At 34.5% G+C, this 23,328-nt stretch overlaps 1 protein-coding gene across 1 annotated transcript; it reads left to right on the top strand.

The window, feature by feature from the left end:
• Positions 1 to 1,555: 1,555 nt before the first annotated feature.
• Positions 1,556 to 21,440, top strand: LOC110037250 (4-hydroxyphenylpyruvate dioxygenase). Its single transcript, XM_020741846.1, has 2 exons — positions 1,556 to 2,851; positions 21,038 to 21,440. The coding sequence occupies exons 1-2, from the start codon at positions 1,698 to 1,700 to the stop codon at positions 21,222 to 21,224; spliced, it is 1,341 nt and encodes a 446-aa protein (XP_020597505.1). The 5' UTR covers positions 1,556 to 1,697; the 3' UTR covers positions 21,225 to 21,440.
• The last annotated feature ends 1,888 nt before the right edge of the window (positions 21,441 to 23,328 follow it).

Genomic DNA, 23,328 nt, shown 5'->3' with positions numbered 1-23,328 from the left:
AAATTAATTTAATTAATGATCGAAAAAGGTAGTTAAAACTATATAAACCCAAGAGTGAAACATGATATAGCAATTTGCTATATATGTGTGTGTGTGTGTGTGTGTGTATATGTATGTATATATATGTATATGTATATGTATGTATATGTATATGTATATGTATATATGTATATGTATATGTATGTATGTTTGTGTATATATGTGTGTATGTGCTTGTATGTATATCTGTATCTACATAGTGCCAAGTACCCGGCAAGTTGTTTGACATCTATGGTATAAGACCCCTCAGGTCAGGGGTCTGAATCCCCTCTGACATCGTTGGCTTTAAGGAGGTGATACTCGAATTGTTAGACACATTAGGGGTTACTGGAGGCTCGTATAATAGCCTCTAACCATTTTTTTTTTTAAAAAATGTTTGTTGTGTCTATATATATATATATATATATACATATATATATATATATATATATATTGAATCTTAAACCGTATTTCGAAAACACATGCCTTGAGAATTGGAGCCAAGAGAAGAAGGAAGAGGGAACGAGTTGGACAGTTGGAAAAATCTGGGTAGAGATATTGGGAAAAGGTCCTTTGATTCATTTTTTCCCCCTATCTATAGGGGCATATTTTTACATTTATAGAAAAAAAGGAAGCGATTATGGAAACCTCTCTTAATTACAGAAAGAAGTGATTATGAAAACCACCAATATTTACCGAGAGGAAGGAACAATTCTTGAAACCACCATTAATATAATTAAATCGCTAATTTAATTATAGATTCGTAATACAATTTAGGTAAAATACAACAATTATCAGTTGGTCTTACTATTTGAATTCAGTCTACCGAAGCGACCGGCCGCGTTACGATTGCTCCCGCCGAGGTAAAGCCGGTCGATCGTAGTTTCGACCAGACATCCTTGCAAGAAGTCTAGGCGGCTGAGACAGTAAGCGCGGTTCGTCAATTGGATTCGCCGACATCACGTGTTGGTCGAGTTGATCGATCGGTTGGTCGTTGAATGACGGTTTTAGATTATGCTCCATTAGCTCGACATTTCAATTATCTCGCCATCATCCTTGGCCGTTGGATTTCTTTTGAGATTCATGCTGGCCATTTTGGTGCATCTATATCAGTACCCTAAATATGTCTCATATAGGCATGGCCACAAAAAAATGATAATTTTTTGACGACTTTCATGTGCGTGAAATGAAGTCTGGTTTCCTTATTAGCTTACCTTGTATTATATATATTGATCATAATCGTATGGTTTATTTTAAACCCAGTCAATGAAATTTAGCAATCTCCTATCAATGGGATGAAGGACTTGTCATCAAACCTCCAAGTTTTTCATGGTTATGATATAATTTCAACATATTATTTTTTTTTGTGGCAGAAAAACAATCCCTGCATTCTTATTATTATATTAAAGCTAGCAAGCTCTTCCTCTACGTGATGTTTTCAGTTCTGTTGACTTCAATCTTATCCGAAATCATCTCATGATAATTCGATGGGTACATGTTCATTATCCATCGAAAATAATTAAAAAAAAGCCGCTTGCGTGCCTTGTTCAACCCGCTTGTTATCACATGTCCACGGGTCACATGTTCCACACAAAATAAGGTAATCTACATCCAGCATAATAATCTGTTACAATTTCCTCTCCTGGCGTCCACAACGAAAAAGCAAAAAGAGTAGAGAAATGGGGCAAGCGACACCGGCAGAGACAGAATCGGCGGTTCCGGCCTCTGCCGCAAGCATCGAAAAGGACTTCAAGCTAGTCGGCTACTCCAACTTTCTGCGCTTCAATCCCCGAAACGATCGCTTCCCAGTCCTTGGCTTCCATCACATTGAGTTCTGGTGTGGCGACGCCATCAACACCGCCGGCCGCTTTTCCTTTGGACTCGGCATGCACCTCGCAGCTCGATCCGATCTCTCCACAGGCAATCCAATCCATTCATCCCTCCTCCTTCGCAGTGCATCCCTTCAATTTCTGTTCTCAGCCCCAATCACCTCCTCCGATCCCCCGCTATCCTCGCAATCTCAATCCCCCCTTCCTTCCTTCTCCCTCAAAGCCTGCCACCGTTTCACCAAGGTCCACGGCTTAGGCGTTCGAGCCATCGCCATACGTGTTTCCGACGCATTCTCGGCCTTCCAGCTCAGTGTCTCCCACGGCGCCCGCCCTGCTTTCCCTCCCGCTGATCTCGGGCTTGGCTTTTCCCTCTCTGAAGTCGAGCTATACGGCGACGTCGTCCTTCGGTTCATTAGCCACCCAAACCCTTCCCCTGATTCCCCCTCCTTCCTCCCCGGATTCGAGGACGTCCCCGCTCCATCCCCCAGCTTCGAATGTGGCATCCGCCGCCTCGACCACGCCGTGGGTAACGTTGATGATCTTGCCTCCGCAGTGAAATACATCGCGGCATTTACAGGATTCCATGAGTTCGCCGAGTTTACCGCAGAGGATATCGGCACGACGGAGAGCGGATTGAATTCGGTGGTGCTCGCGAACAACGAGGAGACGGTGCTAATTCCAATCAACGAACCGGTACACGGGACGAAGCGGAGGAGTCAGATTCAGACTTACCTCGATCATAACGGCGGAGCCGGCGTGCAACACCTCGCGTTGGCGACTGATGATGTGTTTCAGACATTGAGGGAGATGAAAGCGAGGTCGACGGCAGGGGGTTTTGAGTTTATGCCCCCGCCTCCTCCGACGTACTACGTTAATCTCCGGCGACGCGCAGGCGATGTGCTGACCGAGGAGCAAATAAAGCAGAGCGAGGATCTGGGAATCCTTGTTGATAGGGATGATCAGGGAATTTTGCTCCAAATATTTACCCGACCAGTCGGAGACAGGTAATAAAGCAAATTTTATTTGGGTTTCGTATACAAGAATCGTATAAAATATTAAGTATAATATTTTAGTCATCTAAATTTTAAATATAATATTACAACAAATCTTATCTATTTATTAGTGAGGGTGTCAAATATAAATTTTAACTTAACTTATTAAAATGTTATATTTGAAATTAAATTTTTCTTTTCCAAACTTTTTTTCTTATAATCTTATTTTATTTTGTCTCGTCTGATTGGCCAAGCGAACAGTGATTCAACTTTTTCATCTCTGGAGGTTGTGATATTAGTTCTCGTTGCTCTGCTCCAACTATAGGCTCATCTTTCCAATATTACATTTTAGTCCACATTGATTAAGCATTAGTGAAAAATCATGATTTGATCATAAATGGATTTCTCGAGTATTTCCCTATTCCAGTTGTTGGAAGGGATTCTTGCAACTCAAGAATGGCCAAAAGGTTAGCCTGGCTGAGTTGGCATAACCTTGGCTTTTCTAACTTTTATTTTTGTTTTTGAAAGTAAGTTTGGTTGGCATTGTTGGGATAGAGAAATTAGATTTCTATCCATTGCCAACCGAATCACACCTCCATAAAATACATCGATTTGAAACATCCAAAATTAAAAATTGAACAAAATCGAATTGAAGCGCACGATAGAAAAAATTTACAGTAGTACACCATATTTAACTTCGAAAATTGGAGAACGGGAAAAACTACAAAACCACATTACACTAAACTTCTAATGAGAAGAAATATGTATAATCCACAATCAGAGTTCCCTTCTACAAGTTTGGAACTCACATAAACTTCTCTCTCAATCGCATAAGAGCAAAATGCAAAAATCCAATCTAGAACTTGCTGCACCGCTCGCTCTGTCCCACTCTTCTTACATGCATAACTAAGAGACACCTTCCTCATATAAAAATCGAGGTGATAAATCCCGATCGGAAGAGAAACCGTTTTTGGCGTTGGAGCACCGCTCTCTCGCGTTGCCTTTTCATGTACTCTGTTTGTAGTCTTTCCTTTTGGCATTGAATCGCTTGTCCTAAGTGTCGAGTTTCTGGTATGTCTGTTTCTGAGCTTGGAAACAAACATATATTGGTGCAGCTGCGTCTCTCCCCGGCGTTGGAATTTAAATCGCTCCAGTTTCAGATGAAGGTTCTTGGCTTCTAGGCTCCACTCCTGGCACAAGTTTTTGGGTGTTTTGATCTAGCACTAGACTTACATTGGTCGCACCATACATCCACCCATGGATGCCCCCAGGCTCCACACTCAACAGGCATAATTTTTATATATTTAAATAGATCTCCTTGAGGCTTTAATTCAAAAAAAAAAAAACCTAAAAAAAATAAAAAAATAAAATCGAAAACAGATAACCAAAGTGTTCCCAAACGACAGTTTCTTATTATTCATTGAATCTATTTGTTCCTCACTATTAACTTCAATGAGAGCACTAAGATGCGCACATTTTTTTTTTTTTTGAGGTTAAAGCTATGATGATCAGCTTAATGACAAGAGGTATTTATATAGCGGGTGCACTTAGAGGTTGAAATCTCCTATTAATTTCCAAATCCCAAAGGTCCTGTATGGGAGCAAAGCTTTTTCTTTTTTATTTCTCCTCTTTGAGTTACGCAGCCAAGTGTTTTCCAATGTACCAAATAGGGATCAAACTCGGCATAGTTTCCCAGTTGTTATTTGGGAAATTCAATATGATTGATATTGGAGAAGCCAAAATGCGAGGTCATCTCATTTTCTTATATACATTATGTTATATTTATAAGCACTCACCATGACCATCCTTTTTATCTTGAACCACTCACCCTAAAATCTCTCTAATAATTTTTGTTGCATTTGTTTTGCATATGTTAAGCATTTTGAGGGCTAAAACATTCATTTTTATGTGGGGACAACCATTGATAGATTTTATTCATAATTTATATATGTAATATCATTTTGACTAGTGGCCGCAAAAATGTGTGTAAAAATATTATTTATATCTACCTGTGTATGTATGACATATCCATTTTACTTGTTCGCAAAGGATAGACCTTCCTATAGGCATCTCACATATCCTCAATCAACTCATTTAATGTAAGTTTTGATCATTGACGTCCTAGCGTTCATTTTAGTGTTTGAGCATTCCAGGTCTTGTAAGGTGGTCAGGCCAGTCATGTTATAAATTGGTAGAATCACATTGCTACCTATATGAAATCAGACTCTTTGATAACTCTACTATGTGGTTGCTCAGACTCAATCCTATCAAGTGATACATGTTTGAGATAAACAGATACTCTAAATACTCTGTAGCTTTTGCAGTCTATCTTATTATAATCGAGCTCGTATTATTTTCTAAACTTTATGTTTGACTGGATTTGGTTTTCGACATGCAAGGTGAATGACCTTTTCAAAATCAGTATTTTTAATTTAGTCTTTTTGATAAAAGAATCAATTCACCATTAATTTTGGTCTTGCCAGGTTCTTAATAACCCATAATATAGCACATACCTTCTAACCACGAAAATTGTGAGGTGATGTCACCTTACTTTAACTTGATACATTTTTTGGGGATAACATTCTTCATGAGAATGTTATTATTCATGCTATATTTTACTACAACAGCTCGAACAGGCTAATATTATTTGTATTTTGCTATAAATACTATTACGTGGCACTTGTGAAAAAAAAAAATCTAATGATCTTTGATGTAACATACTTCATTGTTGAATACGAGATTGTCTCGTAAAGCACTCCCAAGGAATAGAGTGTAGAAGTGTGAGAGAGAAAGAGAGAGTGAAAAAATGTCTGAATTAGTTTGAATAGTTCATTAGCCTTTTGCCGTAGAAATAACTCCATATTTATAGATTCAGGGGGTGTCAAGCGTACAATTATTTGCCTACCACTGTTTCAAGTAAGGACCTTATGGGACATTTTTGGTCATAAATAGATACATGAATAAAATAATAATTTAATAAATAAAATGAAAAGTACCTCTGAATTAACTGTGGCATTTTCCAGTCGCTTGAGACGAGGCCTTCCATCGGCTTGTTTGAGGATCTTTGGTCTATCAGACAACAGGCTTCGGTCGGCCGAACTATGAGCTTTTGATATGTTGAATTGAAGAGATTTAGTCGGCCATGCTAAGGACCTTCGGTCGACCCCGATAGGGACTTTTACTCGTCTCCGCTAGGGACCTTCAGTTTGCCCCGCTAGGGACCTTTGCTCGACTGACTCTCTCTCGATGCGATTAGCAATTACCATTCCCCTTGCACGACTCCTGTTGCCATGATGAGACTAGCTGACGGGCACATGACACTGTTTCTTAATTCAACTGACAGCTCTACCCCTCCAATAAAAAGTTCTCGGGGAGTGTGTAGGTATCATATTAGGTACTTACACATGTAAAGGGCTTTTGAGGTTATCACCGAGGTGATTCGTGGTGTTGTTTCGAGAGGCTCGATAGTTCTGTCTTGGAAGTTGTTCCCTGGTCCTTATCCGGAGACGTTATTGTTCAGTAGGTTTTGTACACTTTCTTGTAGTATCTTTGGTGAGGTACGGGATTTCATGATTTCGTGTTGATATGATTCTTTATTTCTCGTGTGTCATTGTTGATCACACCTTTATCTTTTCAGACTATATGGTTCCATTGAGATTCATGCTGACATATCATGTGTGTACATTCATGACAACATTTCAACATTAAATTGGACAATAATGATTTTTTTTTTATTGCATTGTATCAAATAAATTTTCTAGTTCCTTACATTCAAATTTTGGTTATTTGCAAGAGAAAATATTTGTCAAGAATTTCTTAATGAAATTTTACTCTTAATGCAAGATTGTTTTTTTTAATTTAGAAGTTGATTATATTTTAATTTTGTAACACTATTTTCCTTTTAAAAATAATTAATTATGGGCTCATTATGTTTTTCTTTAAAATGGAACGATATGTTACGTAACTAGATAGAAAAATTTCAAATTCTGTTCTTGAAAAAAAAATTTCATATTGGAGTAATATCATATACCTGAGTTAAATTTAATTTAGAATAACCTCGTTTACCTTCCTTTGCCCATTTGGACGCCTTCGTTTTTATTTTAAACTAGTGACATTGAAAAAAAAAAACCTAGTCATTGAATGTATCATCTTGAAGTGAGAGGATGTTTGAGCTTTCACATCTTACTTATACGTCTCTGTTTTTATTTCAAAATAAATATTTTTAATATATTTTATAACTTGTATTCAATTAATTTCAATAATGAAATTGTAAAGAACAATTTACTATTAATTTTTAAAAGGTTTAAACTAATTTACTGACACCTTAATTAACAGAGAAGAGAAATAAATAATTAAAAACAAGAAAAAGATTAAAAAATTATCTATCCTATCTAATTGCTCTTATTTTCTCTGTCCGCAAAAAATGTCAGCATTAAATATTTTCTAAAAGCAAACAAACGTATTGCAATTGACCAATATTACTTTGAAGCTGGCAAACTTATCCATTGACGTGGCTTCCAAAAGGTATAATTTATTGGGCTAAATTTTCCAATCATTCAACTTATCACCTAATTGTTTGGGTCTTTCCTTTAGTTGAACACATGTGTCATTCCATAAAGACATCTTAGTAGATAAGTGAATACAATATTTTATTAGCGCATGTGTTAAGTGTCTTTGAATGATGCCCAAGGAATAGAGCACGTGAAGACAATGAAGGAGAAGAGAGCGAATAGTAGAAATAAGCGTATAGAGTCTATTCTTATAAAATGGTCTTATTTTTATAGGTATAGGAGACACCTTGAGTATATAATGTAATGAAATGCAGGGGCAAAAGGGTAATTTATAGGTACATTAAACTAGACTAAAAAACAATTACTGACTAACGACAGCCTGCTTGTTATTTGTCGACCTATGTTTGTCCGCTTTACGATGATCGGCCGAACCACATGATGGTGATATGAGGGTTCTTTGGTTGGATATCCCCGCAGTTTTTTCTCGAATCTGAGTTCGCTCGCCTCATTTGTCGAATGATATGGCATCTTTCATTCGGCCTATCATGCGGGTGTCTTTCGTTCGACCGACACTATTGGCGTCCTTCATATGGCCCACCATGCGAGTGTCTTTCGTTCGCCCTTCTCATTGGTTGGCCTACTGACTAGCAAACAACTCGACAGAGCTCTGCGATGATCTCCTAGCTTTGACATTAATCTTCTTGATCATTTAATTTAGTTTGTTGACTGGTTCTGTCACATCTTGTTCGGGGACCCACTTCATTTGTCGTGTTCCTCAATTCGTTGAGATCCGTGCTGTCGCGATTCAGTAATACATATCTAGCTCACAACTTTATTGGTTTTTTTAAAAGCGACAACTGTGATAAAAATAAGAAAGTTAAATACAACATTAAATTCAATTTCAATGTTTGAAACTAGCAGTTAATAACTATATTTCTTGGATTTCCATAGAACAACAACCTCTAAATGGGCTACCAATAGTAATCGGGGTTTCTGGATTTCCTCTTGGTTCAAAGCTTTAGTCGTTCCTCATAACATGTGATCTGATGGCGAGGGGTAAGAACAACAATTGAACCGATCTGCAATTACAGAAATATTTTTATTCCAGAATATGACAAAAAACTTGACTCAATTTATATTTAGCGGTTAGTGTGACAAATAAAATGTTATAAAAACAAAGTAATAGTTTTCACGCCAGCGACACTACGCAATTATACGTATCATTTCAAGTAATATAGAGTTTTCTTTAAAAACCCCAATATCTATCCCACGGGAAAAACGATAATTTTATGTATGTTACTACGAAAAACCTTTACTTTAAATAGTGGAATAAATTCTAGGAAAATATGATAGTAATTCAGGTGTGAAATAATGTTTACTAATTCCTACAAGTGCAAATTAAAAGTATATGCAGAGATTTGAAAATAATTAAAATTAGAAAATGCAATATATATAAAGAGACTTTCTCCTTGCAAATAATTCATAATCAGTGTAGGAATGCAAATGTTCAGAAGTTTAACTGATATATTGTAACAAATAGGAGCAATTCTATTTTAGATATATTTCGAGTATAAAGAGCATTTGCTAATCTAAAGTTAGTGTCAGCATACATAGTAGTGATGGGTAGGTTCTAGCCTCTCACCTCTAGGTTACCCACTTTGCTCTCTCTATAGGACCTACAGTGACCCTTAATTCCAATCTCTAGACTAAATTGAAAAAATCTAGCCTATCACCCTGAAAACATCAAGTTTACGTCCATCAAATTTTATCTCTCTATCTATTTGCACTCTCTTTCGGGCGATCGCGATGGCTCTTTCTGAAGTGAAATGTGGTACTCATTAGTTAAAGAAATCTTTACCGTCTCGGGTCTGTAATTCTCAACAAATTTTAATAAAACAAATTACCAATTTGCAAAGTAAATGAAGATTCGATGAAAATAACATCATAAATTTGTGAAATAAAAAGTTTTATAAAAAAAAGCAATAGGCTCTAATTTTATTATACTATAAAAATAAAAATACAAGTCCGGGAAAAATGTCCCAAACACACACACCCTACAAATGCACAAAAAAAAAAAGTTATAAGCAAATCAAATCCACCAAATAATTACTTTTTATTGTAAGGAAAAAGAGGAAAACTACTCAAAATTCATATAGGATATAAAAACAAACTATATTTATAGAACTTAAATCCAACGTATAAAAGAAAAGTTACAAAAATTTTATCTCAAATGTTTCCTCAGCACTCCTCTGAAGTTCCCTGACTTCTCTGACTCCACAAGGCTCTTATAAGACTCACAATACTTCATAAATCACAAAGACTCACAAAGACTCACGAAGGTGGCCGCCCACGACTCATAGACTCCTCTATTTCATCCAGAATTAATTCCATTATATAGAGCTTCGAAAATTACCATGGGTTGCTTCAGACATCCTTTCAAAATTTTTCTAAATTCAATGAATATAAATGTAATCGTTTCTGGTGCCTAGGCGCCAAACTGTCGTGACTAAACGTCAAACTGTCAGCCTAGTCGCCAACCTCGATTTTCATATGGCACCTAGGCGTCGGCTTGGCTATTTCTTACAATAAACTTGATTTGACACATTTTGCTCATTTTTAATGTATTTTTGTTCTTAAACTCTTTTCCTTACGCCTGTAACAAAAAACACAAATAATATTTTTCATTAAAGCATAATATCCTCAAAAATGGGTATAAAATGTGCATATAAAATAGGTAATTTTAAGGAGCATCAATTCCCCTAAACTTAAATGTTTCTTGTTCTCAAATAACTCTTTTACTATATAAAATATTACAATATGTGATAGTGAGTTTCATTTAAAGATTCTTATAGCTCTTATCGTATAAATGTGATAGTAGAACTTAAGAAAATTTTTTTAATAACTTAGGTTAGAACTAAATCATAAAAATATTCAATAATCAAGTCTAGGAATTCTGACTTTTTATTCATTTCAAAAATAATTATAATTTGTCATACTTCGAAGTCTCAGAAAAAGTAAAAGAATAGAATTTTATGAGAACTCTATTAATAAAGATACAAATACTTTAAAAATGTAAATAAGCTTAGAAATGTAGTTAAATTTGTTATTTTAAGTTAATTCAAATGAAGTCAGTCTTTTATTAGACATTTTCTCAAGCTTTTGCTCACATATTTTTTTATTTGTTTTTTCTTTTTATTTTATTTTTCTTTTTCCTTTAGGATATTTTTAATCCTTAATTTTTTTTTCTTTTCATTCTATATGAAGATTACTATATCTGGACATACTTTAATGATTTTGAGCTTCACTATCCTCTTCTTAAAGTTAAAACCCACCACATTTCTTCACTTAAAAATGTGTATTAGTTTAAAAATTATTTTTCATAGAGTCTCCAATTCTTTTTGAATTGTTTATCTAAGATTTCATAGCATTTCAAAAATACAATTTCTCTACTCTGAATAATAAAAACATAATCCTAATTTTCATATCAAACGCCTTAACTTTTGAATTACTTCTTGCTACATGAAAATTTTACTTAAGACTATTATAACATTATAGGATCAAAAAGATAGTCTTCTAAAATTAACACCACATATATCAGACTATGTTAAAATAATTTAAAAATATTGTTTATGGAAGACAAATAAAGTTTAGTTTTTTTTTTAAAAAAAAAATTGTCCCCTCGCTTCCCCCCAAACATAAATTTTTAAATAATTTAAAATATTTATGTAAATATTAAGCATGAATTGAGAAAAAATTGAAATTCTTCACATAGAATAGTACAGGTACAATTAATAAAAATATGTGCTGAGCAGTAGAAAATCTAAATTAAGACATGTGGATCATGAAAATTTGTAATGTAAAAGACTACTCTAACACACAAGCAAACTAGATAAACAAGAGCAAATACAGTAGTAAAAATAAAGTATAGAAAATAGTTCTACATAAAACATACATCAAGAGTCTGCTATAAGAAAGATTTAAAAGTCACATGTACATCTGATAAGTAAGTTTAATCTAATCCTCCTCCTCATCATCAAAGGATTTATCTTCATCCATGGATTTGCAGGGCTCATTTGGAGAAAATTGAGGGCATGTAGGAAACTCAACTAAATAATCTCACTTCATTAATTCCTCGTCATATGTCGCATCATAATCACTCTTTCTCTGAACATATTCTGCCACATGATCAAATTTTATATCCAAATCCTGCATTCCACTCTGTATCATAAATATTTCTGACTGGTGCTCCAAGTATCTCTCATTCAACACATCCCAGAAACCAGGTGGAGGCTCAATAACAGTAGAAGTAGGTCTAGAAGTAGAAGGCTGAGAAGTAGATGGTGCATCAGGAGCTCTACCTTTAGGTCGTCCATAAACATCAATATTATCCTTCTTAATAGGCTTAAGTGGCTTCAACCGCTCTTACTTCGCTCTTCCTTAAATATCAAACTTTACTCCAGAGTATGCAAATAGTAAAAATTAAAGAAGGAAAACGCAAACCTGCAGTAGTATTGGCTCTGCAGAAGCATTAACTGTCTCAAAATTAACAAAGCCAACATCAATAGGTTTCATTTCTTGGATGCAATAATTCAATGTGGCTCTTTCACGTGTCATCTCACTCAAATTGTTAGAAGGAAGGAGACGGACTGAAATAAAATAATGTCAGCCTTTGAAGTGGCATTGAGCATGGAAGAAGAAAAATTTATCTTATATCATTTTGAATTTTCCAGACTCTACGTCCATCAGTTAGATATGCAATAATCTGGTCTAACTTTGTTTCATATGGTGTATACTCAAAATAGAAGCAATCTGTAGTAGGAGGCAAACCATTTACCTCATTTATCCGCTCAGAAGTAGACTCAACCCCTCTTCCTTGAGCAAATATCTCATCATCAGTTGCTTTAGGAAAATTAACATAAAATTCTTGTACCACAGAAATGACAACTATCGCAGTGAAATAGCAGAAGTTCTCTTAGTGCCGAGCTACAATCACACTCTCAATAGGACCCGCCGGTCTTTAAAAACTTCGCTTTTTAATGAACTTCCTTGACATGCAAATTCGTTGTAACAAATTTGTGCTTTGATATTCACAAACTATGCATGGTCAAAAACTTCTTTTCCCTTTCCTCGCTTCGTCTTAGGACCCATCTAAAAATTGAAGAAAAATTTTAAAATTTTTTTAAAAATAAGATTAATGGCTTCCTACATGTTCTTTCAAGTAAATGAGGCTTAGATTCATGGGATTTTCACCACACATTCCAAAAATTTGCCATTTTAGGCCTCCACTCTAGGTGTGAGAAAATTCATGGTAAAATCATAAAATAACTATGCCAAAATGAAGATCTAACCTCAAGAAGATAAAATCTAGTGGAAGAAGTCCAAAAGCTTGAAGATTTGAGCACAAAGGGTAACCCTAGGATTGGTTTTCACGAAAAGGAAGATGAAGATGGAGCTTAGGTGTCAAAAATGGCATGAGCTCGATTTAAATCGTGAAATAAAGGTGTTTCAGCTGGTTCAGTTGAACCGATGCATGGGCGTTGGTTTTGGCGCCTAGGCACCCTGCTGTGTCGAAGTCTGACGCTTACGCCTAGGCACCCTGCTGTGTCGAAGTCTGACGCTTACGCACCAGTTCTAGTGCTTAAGCGCCAGACCCGAAAATTTCTTATGGTTGAATTTTTAATGCGTAACAAAACAAGATTAAGGCCTCTAAACCAAAATTACTTATTAATTTATCATCAAACCTCATATTTTTGGTCTCTCCAACATCTTCTAACCTCCACTTATTCAATTATAATTTTCGATCCAAGATTGATTCCACCATTCTATTAATGATTTTCACAAACATAATTTTATTAATAAACACTAAGTAACAGTACAACAGACACTAGAACAAAACACAACATCAGAAACTAAAAACTAATAATCACTAATTCAAATATTAAGTAACGTAGCACACGACAAATCAAATACTAAAGTCGACACAAACAAGTAGACAAACACTAGAATCCTTCCAAATATCAGCCTTTGTTGACCTCATTTTCATCCCCTTCTCCAATATTAAATAGTTGCGATCAAACGTGTGGAAGAAAGGAGCACGAGGGAATTCCATAGTCATCTTTTGGTCAATCCAATTGTTTATGCTATATATGGTTACCTAATAATCCTGATAGTACGCCATGTGATTGGATTGGAGTTCCATTAGCCACTCCAAGTGCTAATACTGATTATACATCTCATGCAACTTGTGCATAAGTGATATATTCTCTTCAATCTTACCCAATTTGCTCGTCATCCTTTCCAAACTTAGCGCTAAAAATCCATTGAAATAGTTTTGAGCATCTTTGTGCACAAACTTATCTTCATTGGCCTTACCATTATTCTTACTCTCCATGGAAGCAAGTAAATGGACTAAAGAACTCAATCTCCCTCTTTAACTCTTCTCTAAGGCCTGATTTTTGAACTTTGGGTGATTGAGGACAATGATAGGGTAGTTTAAATAGAAAGGAATGGTTAAAAACTACTTTAGGCGATTTTTTCCACGACTGGATACTGTGGCGCCTAGGCGCCGGATTCTGGTGCCTAGGCTCTATGCACTGTTTCGCCTTACGTCAAATTTTTCAAGTCTCCATCATGTTTAAATCATCAAATAAAGTTTTATATGCCTCTTTAACTTTAGGAAGACACGACAATACAATCTTAACAAACATAAATCAATCCGCACAAATTATAGTGGGTTGTCTCGTACGAAGGGCTTGGTTTAACGTCGTCAGCCCGACGTATCCAAATGTTTTATTCGGACTGACCCAGTATCAAGTTTTCTTTATGAGAAGGCATATTTTCACCAACCAAAAATAAGGTCAACAACCGACCATCAATATTGATGATGAAGAAAGCTCCGAGGAGAAAATAATGATGATAAAATAGAGGAAACCACAGTACGAGATATTCTTCGAAGATGTTGAGAATAGTGAATATGAGTCGATGTATGATTAGATCAACCACTATGTGAATGTCATGACCCTTACTACGATTCTCCCTCAAAACGTCGAGGGTTTAGAGGTCAAGGAAGTCCGTAGCGCTGGTTCAAAGCCAATTAAGTTTTATCGTGCTTCTACTTCTGCTAATCTTGAAAATCATGTAAATTTAGAAGAGGAGTATAATGAATTAATGAAATTACCTTTTGGTTAATTTTCTCCTTGTGTACAAAGGTTGATTCAATAAGGATGTTTACTAAAAAAACTGCCAAAAGATAAAATACAACTTTTTAAAAAATTGTGAAATGTCAAAAGTTGAATTCCCAACTCGAAAGAGGGTCGAGACCAGAGACGTGGACGAGCAAGAGCCAATTTAATTGTTGAACGGACTAGGCCGGCCATCAACATTGATGATGAAAAAAGTTTTGAGGATGAAATAATGATGACAAAATAGAAGAAACCACAGTACGAGATATCCGTAGAAGATACGGAGAAAAATGAATATGAGATAATGAATGATCAGATGAACCACTATGTGAAACTATGTGAACACCATGTAACACCATGTCCCTTACTCTGATTCTTCCTCAAAAGGTCAAGAGTTTAGAGGTCAAAGAAGTAAATATATGTTCGTTTACTTTAATTATACGTTCAGTTTCCGGATATTTAATGTCCATAACACCAAAAGGTTAAACTTTTATCACAATAAATGACGTCATCCACCTGAACTTAAGTTTTCCGGGAAATAATTTCATTCGGGTATTGTATAATAAAACTTCTTATACATTCTCGAAATCTTTTCTTAAAATCTTTCGATCATGTCAATTATTAATCTTTTCTTTATAAATTTTAGCATTTTCATAAGATTAATTCCTAATTTCTTCGAGCTCATTTAATTGCAACAATCGTTGCTCACAAGCATCTTTTAAATTATAATTAAATTCTTTTATTGCCCAAAAAGCTTTATGTTCAAACTCAACGGGTAAATGACAAGGTTTTCCAAATATGAGCCTAGAAGATGACATTCCAATATGAGTTTTATAACTAGTCCTATAAGCCCATAATACAGAATCAAGTATAGCTGACCAATAAGTTCTATTATGATTTACAATATTTTTTTAAATTCTTTTAATTTCATGATTAGATACTTCTGCTAAACCACTAGTCTGTGGGTGATAATATGTGACAATTCGATGTTTAATTCCATATTTTGTCAATATTGTGCTAATTCTAGAATTTTTAAAGTGACTTCCCTTATCAGTACTGATCACTATTTGGAATTCCAAATCTAGTAAAAATATTTTTGTTTAAAAATTTTGAAACACTCGCAACATCACAACGAGGCAAAATAACAGCTTCAATCCATTTAGACATATAATCCACTACTAATAAGATGTAAAATTTTCCTGAAGATGATACAAATGGTCTCATAAAATCTAATCCTCATAAATCAAATATTTTTACTTCCAAAGTAAAATTTAGATTCATTTCATCTCTTTTAGAAATATTGTCTACTCTCCGACATTGATCACAAGCTTCCACATTAGTATTAACATCTGTAAACAATGTAGGTCAATAAAATCCAAAGTGTAAAATTTTAAATACAGTTTTATCCACTCCAAAATGTCTCCCAAAATCAGATTTATGACATTTTTGAATAATTTCCTGAGTTTCTGTAATTAGTACACATCTTTAAATGATAGTCTCGACATTTTTTTTATAAATAAGGTTCATTCCAAAAGTAAAATCTTGCATCATGAATGAACTTTTTCTTCTGGTGGCTTGTTAATCCATATGGTATGATGTTACTAACTATGTAGTTAATTAAATCTGCCTACCACGATATATGTCACTCAACAACAACATATAGTTGTTCATCAGAAAAATTTTCATTTTTCATCATCAACATTTTTATAATTCTTCTGTCCAAGTCTTGACAAATGATCAGTGATTTGATTATCAGTGTATTTCTTATTCATTACCTGAAAATCAAACTCTTGCAGCAGAAGGACCCATCTGATTAATCTTAGTTTTACATCCTTCTTTGACATAAGATATTTAATTGTGAAATCAACACTATGCACAATACATCTGGCTCTGATAAGATATGGTGTAAGTTTACCAAAATCATACACTATGCACAATATATCTGGCTCTGATAAGATATGGTGTAAGTTTACCAAAATCATATTGCCAATAACTCTTTTTCAGTTATTGTGTAATTAATTTGAGCTTCATTAAGAGTTTTACTAGTATAATTTATAACTTTAAAAATTTTATCATATTTTTATCCTAAAATAACACCAATAGCTTAATCACTTACGTCACACAATAACTCAAATGGTTTCTCCCAGTTAAGTGAAACAATAATGGTGCTATGATTATTTTTTTTCTTTAATAAATTGTAAGTGTTTAGACATTTATTATCAAAATCAAGATTCGTATCTTTTTCTAAAAGATGTCATAGATGCTTAGCAATTTTTAAATCTTTAATGTGCTATCGGTAAAATCCAACATGTTTTAGAAAACTTCTTTTTTCTTTTACTGTAATATGAGGGTGTAATTCAACAATAACTTGAATTTTTTCTAAATCTACTTTCATTTCATTTTCAGAAATCTTATATCTTAACACAATTTTCCCTCCAACCATAAATTATCATTTTTCCCAATTGAGACATTTTTCCCAATTGAGAGCAAAATTTATTTCTTCACAGCGTTTTAAAACCTTTACTAAATGATCTAAACATGAATCAAAAGAGGATCAAAAAATTGAGAAGTCGTCGATAAAAACATCTATTCCTTTCTCAATTAAGTCACAAAAAATAGACATCATACACCTTTGAAAAGTTGCAAGTGCATTGCATAAATCAAAAGTCATTCTTCTAGAAGCAAAAGTCCCATAAGAACTAGTAAGTGTCATCTTTTCTTGATCCTTGGGAGCAATAGGTTTTTGGTGGTACCCAAAATATCCATCCAAAAAGTTAAAATAGCGGTGTCCAGCTAGCCTATATAACATTTGGTCCAGGAAAGTTAAAGGAAAGTGATATTTCCTAGTGGCGATATTTAGTTTTCTATAAGCAATACAAATTCGTCATCCAGAAACTTGTTTTATTGGAATTAATTCATTCCTTTCATTAACGGTATCGTTACTCTCCTTTCTTAGGAACACAGCTGTCTAAAATTGGATAAATAATTCCCGCATCTAACCACTTTAAAAATTCTATCTTTACCACTTCTTTCATAAATGAATTTAATCTTCTTTGAGGATCTGCCCTAAGTTTATGATTATTTTACATTAAAATTATATGCATACAGATTGAAAGACTGATTCCTTTAATATCAGCTAATGTCAATTCAATGACATTTTTATATCTTCTCAATGTCTCCAATAAATTTTCTTCTTGTTCTACAGTTAAATATGAGATATAATAACTGGTAAAGTTGACGAGTTCATAAAAATTGCATATTTTAAATGAGTAGAGAGAACTTTCATCTCAAGTTCAGAAAGTTTTTCAATTGATGGAATCAGAGGTTTGCTATTATTAGTAGTATCTAAAATAAAATCTCCACTATCATTTTTCAGCTATCATCTTTTATTCTAATAATGATGTTTAAATTCGTCTTTTGTTTTATTGTAGCATGAACGTATTTAGTATTTTTGTTTCCTTCTGAAAAATTGGTTTCACCAGCTTTTTGCCTAAGGAGATCGTCTTCCTGCATGATCACATATAACATATTTTTATGGGTTGTAGTGAGCTCCTCAACAATAAAACTAGAACATAAATCTATTATTTCTAGCTCATTAACTTTTTCCTCAACCTCAGTCACCATTTTATGTACATTCCCAAAAGTATCCCAATTCCATCTTCTCCAGACAGAAGCCACCTTTTTTTGTAGATTCCAAAGAATGAAACACTAACTACCACTAAAGAAGGTTTCCATACACTTTCAATAAGATTATGGATGGTTGGATGAGATGACCAAATATTCAAATATCTAAAATGATAGTATGATGATTTTGAAAAAAAAAAAATCGAATGATAATAGTAATGGCCTGTGATCAGAGCCTGCACAATTAAGATGAAGAACTTTTTATACATTATAAGAGTTTAGCCATTCCTGATTAGCAAATACTCTATCCAATCTTTCCACCAGATTACCTCTCCTCCAGGTGAATTTAGAGCCAGAGAAGCCAAGATCAAAAAGGTTAGCCCCCGTGGACATATCACAAAACTTGGATATGAGAAAGTGATCAGGCTTCCTACCTCCTCTCTTTTCTAAACTGTTCATATTCATGTTAAAATCCCCACCTGCAATCTACCTCTCCCTTGTAATTTCACCCGAGGCAATTAACCTCTTCCAAAGATCCAGCCAAGCAGAATAAACCGTGCTTTCATAGACAAAAGTAGCCCAACCATTGTATTCATCTTTTTTAAAGCACACATGAATAAACTGTGTATCATCATGTAACATGCTTAAAGGAATTTCCTTCCTCCAGAACAACCAAATTTTATTAGAGTTTCTCAAAAAATTAAAATTCGTGAAATTTTTAGGAATCTTCTCTGCATTGACAGTGGCTAAAGGTTCCAAAATAGCTAAAATGTTTAGTTTGTGGACCTAGCACAAAAATTGTATTCTTTTAAGGGAAAGGGGGTCAACCCCCACCCCTTTTCCCCTAATGTTCCAAAAAAGAATGTTAAACAAGATGCAACATTCTCCCCCTCCTAGAGCCTTTAGTGAGGGTGTGATGATGAGCTCCTTTTAGATTATATTTTCAGCATTAATTATATTTTCAGAGTAGTAAGCATCCTCAGCATTAATTATATTTTCCTCCATGAGATGAAGCAACTCATTAATTCTCTTCTTCCTTTTAGATTTTTGGATTATCCATCCCTCCTCCAAATTAGAAAGAGCTTCCTGAATAAAATTTCTGTTCTCCATAGCTCCCTCCACTTCCACTTCAACAGCATCCAAAGTCTGAGATTCTCAACCTCCTTGTCAACTGTGTCCTTGACCTTCCACGACAACACCTTAAAATCCACCATCCCTCAACACTTCCTTAGGAGTGCACAGCCTATCCTCCGTTGGTAAATTGATATCTCCCATCCTTTTATCACTATTTTTAATCTCAGGATGTAAGTGATGGCATTGAACCTCTGAGTGACCAAACATCCTAGAATTAGAACAGTATAAAAGATGTTGCTCAATAATAACTCTTTACCAATATCCATTGTGAGGAGGACCAATCCATATTTTTCTTCAGCATGCACTTGGGTTATATCCCTTTAAAAAAGCACATGAGCTGAGGTCGGCCTTGAGATAGTGAAAGTAGGAGAATCTATTTTAGAGGTCTCCCAAATATGGCAGCCAAAGAAAACCAAATTTTATGATTGTGAAAATGAGCTTAAGACCAGGGAACTTATATCCAAACTGAAACAATTGGAGGTTCTATTTGGGGATCGAAATCAACAAACTACTTAAGAAGCTTCATAGCCCTATTGTCAATCCGCATAATTTTTCTAGCAAACAACCACGTATAGTCTTCTTCATTAGAGCTCCTACTTCGTGCGCTGTACCCGTACCCCCCAAATTGTCTACTCATCTTTCCCAGATTTCCCATACTGTTAGATTAGTCGGCATGTGTACCAACAAGAGCAATTCAAAGAGCCACATGTACCGTGTGCACCGCAAGAGCCCCAAGAGTGGATTTGTGATTGACATACTGCATGTTCCCATGTCCGCCGCTTGTCACTCCTCATGAACCTAACAGATAGTTGGACAAAAGTATGTCGATCATCTAGTAATCATATCTTCCAATCACCCTTAACCTTAAAATTTTCAAACTCGCCTAATTAGCACATGCTTAGGATACCCATATAAAAATTTCCCCATCAAGGCCAAACGACAGGAAGCAGCAAGAGAAGCACAATCATTATCAAACATAAACAAGGCAGTCTTGCCATTTTTTTTAACTAGCTTTTATGAAAAGATTGGGGGAAAATCATAGATTTCAAGGAACCGCCCCGCCATTATTGATATATATATATATATTTATATCTCAAAAGAAATGACTGGAGGCTATGATACAAAACCAGGTCATCCCTCATGCTCTTATAATTCAATTATCACACCCTACACCTTGGCGAAATCAAATCCCAGACCAGAGAGGACTTACAACTGACGAGCAGATGGCCGAGCAACTGATCAGAGTACGCAATGCCGCCATTTCTCTCTCTCTTGCTTTCGCCACACACACACACACACACACACACACACACACACACACATTACCACATATATATAGATATATACATCTATAGAGATATATATATATATGTACATATATATAGATATATATACGTACATATATATAGAGATATATATATGCTATATATATCACTGTTTATATGTGTAAGTTCCAAGGGGGAGTTCATTGAGGAAGTGTTATCTGCAAGGGGCTTCACTCATCAATTTATCTTACTGATACACAGATGGCTAAGAAACAATTATCAATCAGTGTTTATTAATTGTAATTCTCATGATTTCTTCACTTCATCAAGAGGAATCAAGCAAGCTGACCCCTTATCTCCTACTATATTAATTATTGCATTTGATTACCTTTCTAAATTATTGAATCAACTTATAAACCCCAACTTGAATCGAAGATTACTTACAAGCTTAAATTAAGCTTCTTATCTTGTTTGAAATTCCAGGCCAACCCTATTTCTTGAGATCATACAGAGGATTGGTTGCATTATGAAGGATGAAGAAGGGAAGGAATACCAAAAGGGGGGATGTGGAGGCTTCGGCAAAGGCAATTTCTCGGAGCTTTTCAAGTCCATTGAAGATTATGAGAAAGCCCTGGATGCCAAGCAGCAAATTACAGCAGCTCAAGCTTAAATTACTGAATAGGAGCTTGGAATGAAACATTTCTTTTTCAGATATCTTTGTTCCAATAAGCTCGTTTCTGTAATAATTTGTTCGAGCTTGACTGACAAATGAGGGTGTAAGTGGTTTATTATTATTTGTATTAATATCAACGAATGCAACATGAACTCTGTATTTTGTCCATTTGTATGTAAAAGCCAATAACTTAAAAGTTTTATTAATTTATCATGCTTTTTGTGTTTTTATCCTGTAATGACAATTTCATCATGAGGGAGAGAAAATAATATTTTAGTGTTGTAAAAAAAATGACACACATAAGTTTGAGTCTAACCTGTATCAGACATGTAGGGCTTTTGAATTCTGTGGTTAATGGTAGAATCTTACTAGCCCGTTTGAAAAAAAAAAACGGATGTGTAAGAGACGGTTGATTTATTTTTTAGAATTCCTTAACAACTAATTGTGTAGCCTGATCAGGCCATTCTCATAGCTTATAAATTTGGATTTGAATTTGAGTAACACTTCAAAAATTAAATATTTAGTCATATGAATAAAAAAATAAATACCTTTTGGTTATTTGTTGTAAAATAAATATGGTGTGTAGTCTAATTCTATACTTCAACTCGACCAACTTGATAGCTTAGTTGTTTTAACAAGTTCACCTTGATTTTGGCAAGTTTTCCATGAGCTCAACTGATGAATTCTCTTTGAATTTGGTTGGTGAGTTCATCATGAATTTTTCAAACAAGTTCACCATTAGTTCTTTGAGTAGGTTAGGTCAAGTTCATAGCAACATGAGCTAATTTGAACACTCTTATGTTTAGTTAGGTGTTTCATTCCATTGAGCCAAAAAGATTTGGAAGACATAAGATTTTCTTACATGAAAATCTGTAATGAAAAAGATATTGGGACCTAGGCTATTTTAAATAATTCCACTACGAGAATTAAGAGTTATAAAGGCATTGTTTCTTGTACATGGGGAACACACTATTATTATTTCATTTGCTTAAATCAAGGCGATCATCTCCATGGCGGTGGTGGGAGGAAGCTTAGGGTATCAACATTGTCATTATGTAATGAGTTTTAGACAATAGTTAATATGAAATTTTGGAAGTCATATGACATGGGAATAAGAAAATAAAACATATCTATAAAACTCAAATCTAAAGTACAACACTTAAAGAAAAATATACAAATACTTATCTGAAATGTTTCCCTAAGCACTCCTTTGAAGTTCTCTAACTTCTCTGACTCCAATTGACTCTTACAGGACTCACCACTTCAAAAATCACAAAGACTCACCAAAGTGTCCACCCACTCTATACACGACTTTAGAACTCTCTAACAGTCTCTAACACGCACCAGCACTCTCTCTAGACATTTAGAATTAATTCCTATTTATAAAGCTTCAAAAATGACAATGGAATGATTCAAACATCTCCTTAAAATTTGGCCTCATTCAATGGATCTTCTAGAAAAAAAAATGTGGTGCCTAGGAGCCAGCCACGTTCTTCATCTGGCGCCTAGGCGCCAATTTGGCTGTTTTTGTCAATTTTCTTTGAAATGGACTATTTTGCTCCTTTTAGATGTACTTTTGCTTCTTTTTGCTCTTAAACTCTTTTTCTTGCACCTGCAACAAAAAATACACAAAATATCTTTCATTAAAGCGTAATATCTTAAAAAATGGGTATAAAATGTGCATAAAAATAGGTAATTTTAATGTGGATCAATTTTCCCAAACTTAAACGTTACTTGTCCTCAAGTAACATTTTTACTATAAAAAGTACAACTTATGGCAGTGAGTTTTACTTAAGAATTTCTAAAGTTTTTTTTTATAAATTTAATAGTGAAACTTTAGAAATATTTTCTATGACATAAGTTAAAACTAATATGTAAGAATATTTAGTAGCCAAGTATGTCAGGTTTAAGAATTCTGATTTCCTATTTATTTTAAGAATAATTTTGATTTGTCGTACTAAGGATATTTAGAAGAATTACAAGAAAAAGAAGTTCATGAGGGCTCTACTAGTAAAGATGCTAATATTTCAAAAAATTTTAAAAATGCAAATAATTCTTTTTCCTTAAGTTGATTCAAGTGAAGCCAATTTTGATTAGGCAT

This window comes from Phalaenopsis equestris, unplaced genomic scaffold (assembly GCF_001263595.1).
Source record: "Phalaenopsis equestris unplaced genomic scaffold, ASM126359v1 Scaffold217426, whole genome shotgun sequence".
NCBI classification, from domain to species: domain Eukaryota; kingdom Viridiplantae; phylum Streptophyta; class Magnoliopsida; order Asparagales; family Orchidaceae; genus Phalaenopsis; species Phalaenopsis equestris.
Note: the sequence above shows the minus strand (reverse complement) of the source record. Positions and strands in the feature narration are given on the sequence as shown.

Bases quoted from the DNA above. Each gene is read 5' to 3' on its own strand.
- LOC110037250 (XM_020741846.1), top strand. From the start codon at position 1,698: ATGGGGCAAGCGACACCGGCAGAGACAGAATCGGCGGTTCCGGCCTCT. The intron at 2,852-21,037 runs GTAATAAAGCAA...TTGAAATTCCAG, and splicing joins ACCCGACCAGTCGGAGACAG to GCCAACCCTATTTCTTGAGA.